This window comes from Plecotus auritus (assembly GCF_963455305.1).
Source record: "Plecotus auritus genome assembly, chromosome: 1".
Lineage (NCBI taxonomy): Eukaryota > Metazoa > Chordata > Mammalia > Chiroptera > Vespertilionidae > Plecotus > Plecotus auritus.
This window is the reverse complement of record NC_137770.1, coordinates 38,249,066-38,259,928: the sequence shown is the minus strand read 5'-3', so window position 1 is coordinate 38,259,928 and position 10,863 is coordinate 38,249,066. Positions and strand designations below refer to the sequence as shown.

General features: G+C 42.2%; 1 protein-coding gene across 2 annotated transcripts in view; it reads right to left on the bottom strand.

Annotated features, from left to right (window-relative positions):
- The window catches only part of RTN1 (reticulon 1), a 193,477-nt gene that overhangs the window by 89,770 nt on the left and 92,844 nt on the right, over positions 1-10,863 (bottom strand). For both annotated transcript variants that reach the window (XM_080671506.1, XM_080671505.1), the window contains exon 2: positions 6,948-7,721. In XM_080671506.1, the coding sequence (XP_080527632.1) occupies positions 6,948-7,721 (774 nt within the window). The remainder of the gene's footprint in view (positions 1-6,947; positions 7,722-10,863) is intronic.

Genomic DNA, 10,863 nt, shown 5'->3' with positions numbered 1-10,863 from the left:
TTTTCCCTTGCCCTATAGCAGGATTTTCAGAATATCTTAGACAGTGGTCTCTGGCCCTTCTGGGAGTAAGAATTACTTGGGAATGATGGCTAAGGAGTAATGGATTTTCTTGGAGGGGGGGGTAATAAAAATGCTCTAAAATTTATTATGGTGATAGATACACAATTCTGTGAATATATGAAAAGCTATTAAAATGTAAATGGGCGCATTGTATGCTATTGGATTATATCTCAATAAAAAGAGATGGAAGGAGGCTTTTCCCCTGAATTGGCACTTATAGGAGAACTGCCTGACCTGTATTAAACTGTACTATAAGTGAGAAGTAACTTTATTTATGTTAAGCCACTGATTTGGGAATTTATCTGAATCTAAATGAATGCACCCCTTTAGTCTGGATTCTGCTCAAACCGCTTGCCTAAACCACTGATCATGTTCAGATCATTTTTGAGTTCTGACCCATTAAGAGGATACTGCAATCCTTGAGGGAGGAACCATGGCAACCTAATGAGTTGTGGTGGCCACAGGGATAGAAAAGATAGGACAATTCAACTGAAGAGAGAAAAACCATAGCCTCAGTGTCTGACTATGTGGTGGATGAGAAAAGAAAATGGGGTGTCAGAGGTCACTCAGAAATGGTGAACCTGGGTGAGTAAAATGAACAGGAATTATATACTCAGAAATATGGAAGTCAGAACAGTGATCTGTTTTGATGGGACAGAGGGAGAAAATACTGATCTTAGACATCTTCCCTTCCAGTGGCTCATACTAGTCCAGTTTCTCACGTTGGAAGCCTCTGTCTGACCATCTAACCTACAAAGCTGACCAAACTCCAGCTTGGTCTCCATTCCTAGGAGACCACAAAGCAGGTAGGCAGACCTTGGGTTACAAATGGCCCTGCAGGGCAGCTCATCCTGGGTGCAAGCCAGCCTGGGAATGGGTCCTTCAGGAAACAGGTTTGTGCTGGGTGGTTTGTATTTGTGTGATGATTTGATTAATGTTCGTCTCTTCACCCTCCCACAATCTCCCTGACCCCAAACTGAAAGCACCCACTGAGGGCAAAAGGCAGCCAAGGTATTTTGTTCAAAATCATATCCCCAGCACCTAGTGCAGTGCCTGGCACTCAGAAAGTACTTATAAATAGAGCTCATTTGAGGACTCGCTCAAATCTTTAGAACACTGGTTCTTAATTAGGTGTAAGGCTCAAAACTGCCCTCAGAAATTCTGACTTGTAGAAGGAAGTCTGGGTGGGGCCCACACATCTGCATTTTGTAACTACTCACTCCAAAAGTGATTCTAGTAGTCACCTCCTGTTAGGGTTGGCAGATTTCACAAACAAAAATGCAAGACACCCAGTTAAATTTGAGTATCAGCTAAACGATGACTTTTTATTAGTATAAGTGTGTCCCAGGAAATTTGAGTTTTTATTTGGCAACCCTACCTACCTCCAATTGAAAACCACTGTGTTAGAGCATTCAGAAAAGAAGGCTCAAGGATCTTGCTTCATTTACTCAAGAGTAAGGATGTTATTAGACAACTGGGGGTGTGGGAGGAAGGGGCCTGATGGGTTTCCTCTTGGGCAAGTGAAGGTACTACCTTTAAAAGAATTCATCCTTCTTATGAGTCAAAAGGAACTAATTAGATAGTGTAGACATTGCCCTCCATTCTTTTTAAAAAAATCTATTTTTATCGATTAAAGAGAGGAAGGGAGAGAGAGAGAAAAATCAATGACTGGAATTGAACCACGACCTCCTGGTTCACAGGTTGACGCTCAACCACTGAGCCATGCAGGCTGGGCTGCCCTCCATTCTTAATAGGAACTAAAATTTAACAAAGTGCTGGGAGGAACCTGGGAAAATTTTAGACCAAAAGAGAAGTTTTCCTACTCTCATTTAAAACCTTATGGGAGTCTAGCTAAGATACTGGTTGTATGTGTCAAGACTAACACAGCAAAGCTGGAAACCGTCAATAAAAATAAAATAGAATCTAGAAACTGAGGAGGTTAGAACCACCCCACCTGGAAAGATGTGTTTGTGGCCGCTGCTAATAAGGGTGATATGATTAAGAAGAATAAAAGGAAACATGAACATGGCCAGTTTACCCAGTTGCAGTTGCCAGTGTCCAACTGTGAAGGATGCTGCCATTCAGGTGTCCCCTTTGCTGCTGGCTGACTCTCCACTCATCACTCAGAGGGATCCTCTGAAAACACGAATCTAATCCTGCCGCCCTTTCCTTCCTTCTCCCCACTCCAGCGACAATGGCTTTCCAGTGCAACTTGAACACACAGGACATTCCCAGCTCCAGCTTCTTCACTGGCTGTCCTTCCTCCGCTATCTACATGGCTTGCTCCCTCATCCCATTCAGGTTTCTGCTCAAAGCCACCAGCAAAGTGAAGCCTTTCCTCACCTCCCCACCTCCCCATCCCCCTCTTACACTGTATCTTGTTTTATTTTTCTTCATAACCATTGTAACTACCTATTGTTCTAGTATATACTTATTTACTTGTGTAAGTCTTCCCAACTGGAACGCAAGCTCCATGCAGCAGCAATCTTGTGATTCATCATAGATACCCCTCCCCCAACAACCCAGGGCTGATGGTACAATGCCTGGAGTAAATGGTTAATGTATATTTGTAGAATGAATGATGGTACTTCCCAGCTTAAACCCTCCGATGGTTTCCCATTGCATTTGGAACAAAATCCAAATTCCTTATCCTCGTACAGTGGTAGGCAAACTCATTAGTCAATAGAGCCAAATATCAACAGTACAATGATTAAAATTTCTTTTGAGAGCCCAATTTTTTAAACTTAAACTTCTTCTAACGCCACTTCTTCAAAATAGACTCGCCCAGGCCATGGTATTTTGTGGAAGAGCCACACTCAAGGGGCCCAAGAGCTGCATGTGGCTCATGAGCCACAGTTTGCCGACCACTGTCCTAATACATGAAACCTTCAATAATCTAGGCCCTGCCTACCTTTCCAACTCGGTTCTATTCCATACTTCTCCTTACTCCTTTACACCATCTTCCACAATTCAGCCTTGGGGCCTGCGCGTTTGCTATCCTCTGTTCCTGGGCCCCTCTCTTTGAATTGTGGGGTCCTTCTCCTCATTCAGATCTCAGATCACATGTCACATTCTCAGAGAGGCCATCCCTGACCCTTCACACCCAAAGTTCTATCACTTTTTATAGCACTCATACTCCATAAACACTACCTATTTATGTGTTTCTTTTTATTGTCTCCTCTCACTAGCAGGTAAACTCCATGAGCATAGGGACTTTATAAATCTTGTACTGCAATGTATCTGGTGTCCTGCACATGTCTGACATAGAGAAATCACTCATTAAACATGTTTTAAATAAAAGAATGAATTTTGAAAATGAGTAGGAGAATCACAGACCTCATCAATGCAAGGAAATGGCAACAGTAGTTTTCAAAGGGTTAAAATTAAAATTGGACCTGGCCAGTTTTGCTCAGTGGATAGTGTCGTGGCCTGCGGACCAAAGGGTCCCGGGTTTGATTCCAGGCAAGGGCACGTACCTCAGTTGCAGGCTCAATCCCCAGCCATGGCCAGGGTGCATACGGGAGGCAACTGACATCGATGTGTCTTTCTTACATAGATGTTTCATGTTTCTTTCTCTCTGTCTCTCCCCCTCCCTTCCATTCTCTCTAAAAATCAATGGAAAAATATCCTTAGGTGAGGATTAACAAAGAAAAGAAAATTAAATTAAAATTGATTTACCTTTTATTGATTATTTCTCTTTAAGGGAAGCTGGGTGGTTTAATGATGACCTCTGGATTATTGGCCTTTCGGAGGCTAACACCTCAAAGAAAATCCATGACCACCAAAACAAGCTCTAGGTGTGTGTGTCAGAAACAACATGGTGCCCAGGGGTCAATGGGCTGCTGCATCAGGGAAATTATTATTTATCTAAAATGCTTCACTTGTACTTTTGACTGATATTTGCTGAGAAGAAACTTTCAATATTTAAAATGTAAGAATTTTTGCCTCTGTACCTCAGGGTATAATTATTTAGCAAGATGAAAACAGTTACGTTGGAGGAAGTTACAAAAGGAAACAGGCTACTGGAATTGAAGAAAATATATTAGTTTCCTTGCTTAAGCTTCAAGGTCTGTGACTGAAATTGTTCTAAATTATCATTTCTCCTGATTTATGATTCACATAATTTAAAATATTTTCCAGAATTTGTGATTTTCTTATTTATTAAACAATGATAAACAGAACTTTTTTCATTTAGAATATTTTCCTTTCCCTCAATTTCTAGGCATGGTCTTATGTAATTCTTGGTATTTGCCTTATCTGTTGGCACTGGAAATAGCAGAGCGACCTAAGACCCAATAGATGTAATAAAGCCCAAATCTTCCAGTGTCTAGGGGTGGAGTGTCATATGATGTCAGGGACTCACAAGTTGAGAAAGGGGTTAGGCTAAACTTTTGGGATAAAAAGAATAAAGAGAAAGGTCTCAGTGACAAGCTGATTCCTTCTATCGCTTCTATTAATTTTATTCTTACCTGTTGTTTTATGACTCATGTATTATGATGTGGAGGATGGGTAAAGAGAGGAGCTGAACATGGGAGAGAGCTGTGTAATGGGACAAGGGACTTTCTCTTTCTTGAATAAACCTTGCTTAGGATGTTTATTTGGAGCAACTACAGAGAAAAACATTGCCCTAACCCCATGCTGTCAAGTGGGCAACTCAAGATCATAAAACTCTAAGGTCATGTGAACCACATCTGTCTTCATTTTCTCTTGAAGTTGCTCCAGATGGTTATTAAAAAATGAAAATTCCATTAATAATGAACCCTGATCAAGTCTTTATCATCAACTTTGTAAACTTCAATCTGTAGATGAGGCATGTGCCAGGTAGTGGACTTTTATGTGCTGGGGTATTTCACTCTTCCTAAAGACTGGCTGAAATTCTTCTAGACTGACCACCAAGTAACCCTGGAGCTCTGTAAAAGACAGCTAGTAATGTAGCTTCCATCTTCAGAGCATCAATACCTTTATCTTATAGAATAATAGGATTATACAGTGCATTGTCAGAAAGACGACAAGGCGGCTTTTGAGACCCAGCTATGTCCCTATCTCATGTTATAGGCTGGGACAACTCACATCTAATACACTGGGTGTCTCAGCTTCCTTAGTTGTCATCACAGCCAAATCTTAATTTACATTTTATGGAAAATTCACTGTACCCTCATACCTCCTGTCCTTGTACCTTCTCAGGTTAGAAGGCCGCCCCTCCCCGTCACCTATTTCCTCCTACTCCTTTAAGAGACACTGCAGGTGCCAGTTCACCTGGGGAGCTGCTGGACCCTGCTGCTCATCAACACTCTATGCTTTCCTCTCTCAGAATACAAATCACACCAGAGTCAATTTTCTTAGTCAATTGCCCTGCTAGAGGTCAGAAACTGATTTATGTTTGTTTTTAAAATTCTGTTATCAGTACTTAGTAGAGTGACTGACCCAAAGAGCATGTGTGGAAAGTGTTTGTTGAGTTGAGTGAATAAATTTGAAAATCAGGGACTTGGCACAGTGGATTTTTAAGACCCTTGGAACTTTATAGTTGAATGAGTCTGAGGTAAGGTTGGGGAAGGGGAGGAATTGATGTTAAATCTTTAGGGAAATAGGTTAGAAGGGACTTCCATTAAGTCCACTTTGTTCTAACACTTGGATTTACTGTTAACATCAGGGTGTAGAGCAATCATTCCTAATCCTGAGGTTTTGGATCCATTTTAAGAGTTCAGTGGAAGCTCATTCATCTGAGGTGCTGAAAATCCTTTTCAAAAATAACTTTTTATAAATAACTTTTTAGGTTTGTAAATCACTTTTGGGTAGGGTCAGAATGCCAGCCACTAGAAACAGGAAAAGATTTGAGGCCCTCAAACTGTCCTCTTCATCCTGATGCCTCATGGGCATTCACACACAAGATGGAGATGCACATGGGATGGAGATGCATATAGGATGGGAGATGCACAGGTGGGTGGGGGAGCTCCTGCTACCACTCTGGCCTTTAACCAAGTAGAGGAGTCCCCCTTTGTACTGAGAGGATGTATTAAGTGTGGTTTTAACACCTTGCCTGAGCCAGAGTAGAAAAATGTTCAAGTTGAATAAAATCACAACCTAGTTGATTTCAAACTTTTAAAAATTCTATCCACTGCAGACTCAGAGGTCCTGGGTTTGATTCCAGTCAAGAGCATATGCCCGGGTTGCAGGCTCAGTCCCCAGTGGGGGATGTGCAGGAGGCAGCCAATCAATGATTCCCTCTCATCATTGATGTTTCTCTCTCTCTCTTCCTTTCCCTTCCTCTCTGAAATCAATACCAATATTTTTTTTAAATTCTGTCTAAATAAATCCTATAGTTTAAAAAATAAAATTGTATGCAGATCTTCAATACATTAAAAGACAAAAATGACAGTGCTGAGAGTTAAGGGGGAGGAGAGAAGTACTCTTTGGTAGGTTACCTCTCATTGTCCATGACCCTCCAAAAGAGTGGGGCTCACTCCCCATTCATTGTACAGACTTGGAGCTGGGGCCAAGAATGTAAATGCCCTGCTCAAGATAACCCAACTGATCTCAGGAGAACAGCCAAGATGCTCACCACATGATGCCTCTAGGATGTCTGGGAGGAAAGCTGCCTTAGAAGTAGGTAGTACCTCCCTCTCTGCTCTGAAGGGCAGACCCACATGAGGATTTAATGTTCCCAGTGTGTCATTCTTTCCCCTCAATAGAAGAAACATTACAAAGCAAATCTGATAGTACTTTAACAACTATCTCAAATCTCAGCCTTTGTATGTGGGCACAAGACTGGAAAAGTTGTGTGTTAATTAAATCAGTAAAGTTGAGACTTGACTGCAATTCTTGATTCCTTAATATTCAGATTTCCATGTGCTGGATCTTCCCAAGGTAGAGAATACCAGTTGCCTTACCTGTTCCAAAAGATGGAGGAGTGATGGATTCTGGGCTGTCATCTTCAGGCTCTGAGACGGTGACAGTAGGGACTGTGTCAGGACTCGGTTTCAGACAGATATCTTGCTTCTCGGGGGTCTTCTCTTGGGTTGCAGTTTCAACAGAAGGCTCAATTTCAGTCAGCGTGATTTTGATGGGGGCAGTGACCAGGGAGGCTCTATGGTGCTCTTCAGAGAGATCATCTATATAAGGAGCAAATGTTGATTCTTCAAATAAATGGTCCTTGAGGATTTTTCCCTCCACAGGAGCTGGTTTCTCTGGTTCACGGGCCTTTTCAGATTTTATTGAGATTTCAGTGTCCTTATTCTTAAAGTCAAAGTCTTTCTCTTCCAACTTGGGGTGACGTTGCTCCTGATAGCTCACCTCCTCTGGCCTGGTTATGTCAATGTACTTGTAAGCTTCTGCTTTCATCTGGTCCAGGGGGTCTGCTAAGATCTTGTTCACTTCGGTGGACTCTGCAGGAGTCATCTCTATTCCAGAATCAGAACTAAATAAGCCGTGAGGCTCCGTCCCAGGCACGTCTGGTAAGGAGGGCCCAAGGGTACTCAGCTCCTCAGGGCTCTCTGATGTGGTGATGTGGCCATTTTCTTTCTGAAGAATTCCAGTGAAATATGTGGAATCCTCCTGAGGTGGGTAACAGATGTCAGAAATCAGAGATGTGTAGCACGCTCCTTCCCCATCCTTTGATGCTGTTGAAAAGGGATGATCCATGGCACGGGAGACATCTGCCACACCTAGGAACCAAAACAGCAGCAGACAGTGAGTGGGCCCTGGGCTTCAATCTTCTCTCCTGCCTAACCCACCACCCACACCTGCCCTGTGGAGACACGGCATCCTGTCTCCTCTCAGCACCAGCATGTTCATTTCTCTTATCTCCCTGATAGCCCACAGCACCGGCGTGTCCCCACAGCTGACTACAGAGGCTCACGAGGCTGCCAGAGAAGTTGGGGACAGATCCCAGAGGACTAGAAAGCTGATTTTCAACATCAACTACCTCAATACACAGTGACTTGGTCTTACTTAGTATTATTCCACAGAAGCCCTCTTTGTATCTAAAGCAGTTATGACTCTTTAAGCAAAGATGGAAATGTAGGCTAATTCAGGTCTGAAAGTGCAACAGTAGGATAGTTGACTGGGGAGAGGGGCTCTTGTCCAGCCCTTTCCTCCAGGGACTCCTGACCCACCTGGATGGGTACCATCCCTTCTCTTTTTAAAGGTTCTCAGAGAAAGGGACTCCTACTTTTCCAATGAACTCATCCCAAAGTGGTATCATCTTAATGGTGCTCTTCCTTATTTCTTCAGTTTTCTCATTTGTTTCACTCTCATTCACTCATCTATGGCCCATTCTTTGCCTTCCAGTGATACTCACAATGGCCCACTGGGTATTTCTTAGTTCCACTGGTGGTGCTAAGGACAAAACAGGTTTCCAAGTTGGAGTCTATAGAATGTTTTCACCTGCCCTCCATTGTACTCATAAACCAGTCAAAAGTTCATTAACAGGCAGAAGAGGAAAACCCTCTATTAGTTTTCTTGGCTGTAAAATGTTATAAGAAAGGAAGAAAACTAATAATGTTTATTGAGGTGTTGCTATATGCTAAGCAGTTGGATTTTACCTAATTATTATAACTATTTTATAAATTAAGCCCCATACTCTCAACTTACAAGCACATCTCTCTCTCTCTCACACACACACACACACACACACACACAGACAAACACACACAGTTCTCAAAACACATGCAAAGAATATTCCAGATTAGGGCACCAACTCATCCTATATAATAAAGAGGTAATATGCACAAGATGACCGCCCCCATGTGTACATTTCAGCAAAGCTTCTAATTGTACTTCCTTTGCATATGGCAGCCCCTTTTCAATTTGGACCAAAAATAGCTCAATAGCAAAAGGAATAATATTAATGATGAGCCTTATTGTCTACCATATGACCACCAATGAAAAAGCTAATAAATTTAAATTCATGTGTGCACACACATCTTTAACCTAAAGAATTTTAAAAGCTTCTTTCATTATATGGGCTCAGCCTACATGTAGACCTCAATAGAGACAGGGAAATCAATCCTGAGATATTTCATTACAGACATTTGGATCCTGGGATTCTCTACTCCAATTATTTGGAACCACTTCCACAGGTTAATAAGTAATTGTTCACCAGAAAGTAAGGAGGGTTTGCCCATGGATATAAATTGTCTGCAGGTGTGTGGGAGTGGGGAAGGGGATGCTTTCCCTGATAAATGAGCAGTAGGTGGTATCCAGGGGTGCTTCACAATCATTATCATTCACCTCTCACTCCATGCTTCTATTGCAGAGGCCACCTCCAGGGTCCTGGCTCTTATTACCTATACCTGGCCTAGTGCATAGCCCTCCAGCCCACGGTCTCCTGACACCAGTTATCACACTAAACACAACTCAGCAACTGGCCCCGGGTTCTGCCTTGCTTCACCAGATAATCCTTAAACTCTGCAGCCTGGCTTTGGAGACGATGTACATGCCATCGGGTCTCACAACTTTGTCTCCACTGGTCTTCACAATCTCACACTCCACCCGCTTTTCAAATCCTCTGTCTTTCACTCTCCAATTCAAACTCTAAGCTCTGATTAATATAAACTCTCCATCACTTCTCTAACACTTTATCCTTCCAGTCTTTACACCAAAATCTCTGACTTTTAACCTCAGACCATAATGTTAAGCAGCTTTAAATGCCCCTCCTCCATGATGAATTTGCTGATCACACCTGTCAGAACCTAACCCCTTCCTATTGTTCCCCCTCTTCTTTCCTACAGCACCTAACTATACTGAGCATGTGGCATGTATGACATACGACTTCTCTATGTCCAAGTGATCTCCTAGTAACCTGTCAGCTCCTAGAGTTTGATGCTCATGGTTTGCTCACTATATTGTATAGTAGGCACCCAATAAAAAATGAATCAATCAATCAATCAATCTGTTAACTTAAAAACATTCAAACCTGTAAAGAATTTTTGTGAGTTTATTTGAGCCAAATTGTCGACAATTGCCAGGAAGCAGAATCTCAACATATTGGGACAGTGCTCTGGAGAATGGCAATTTTTCACCTTGTTTTATACATTACAATTAAAGGAGGAGACATAAGTGGGTTGCATGAAATCCATTGGTGATACATTAGGGAAGCGGGAGAAAGCAAAGCGGGGGTGGGGGTGGGAGTGGGAGGGTTGGGAGGGAACCTCTGAGATTGGATAAAAAGTAAAATGATAGACACATGATTCTTTTACTTAGATGGGTACAGGATAGTTAACAGTCAACAATTAACATGAAAACAATAACAATGAAGGAATTTATGGTCTCTGTCCTGGCGCCCAGGCGCATTTGGTTGTGCCCTGAGAGGTCCGGAAAAAGGGAAGTTACAAGATTCCCTGACATTTCACAGGTATGTTATCTTAGATGCAAAAAGACAATAGGTTCAGTTAAAGGTTGACCTTTGTCAGGGAAGATACGGCCTAGGATCTGACTACCCACCATAACTGCTTTTAGTTAAAGTTTAATTTCAGACCATCCTTTGTGGTTACTTTAGGTCTCTGAGTTTGCAAGACTGCCATGCAGGCCTTCCCTGAGCTTGTCAGGTGAGCAGGTGGCCCCTTTTTTCATTCACAAATTGATCAATCAGTTTATTCTATGCAGCTATCGAGAACAAACTAAGACTAATTGATACAAGTTACAAAGAGGATGTGTTTAATATATCAAGTGAAAGAATAATCTAGAAAATCGAGTTATCCAACAATGGGACAGAACTGCATCTCAGAAACAAGAGTACTCTGATCCTGGGGCAATCAGATAGAGGGGCCCAGTGTCTGTCTAGGCAGGAGCCAGCATTTGGTGAGA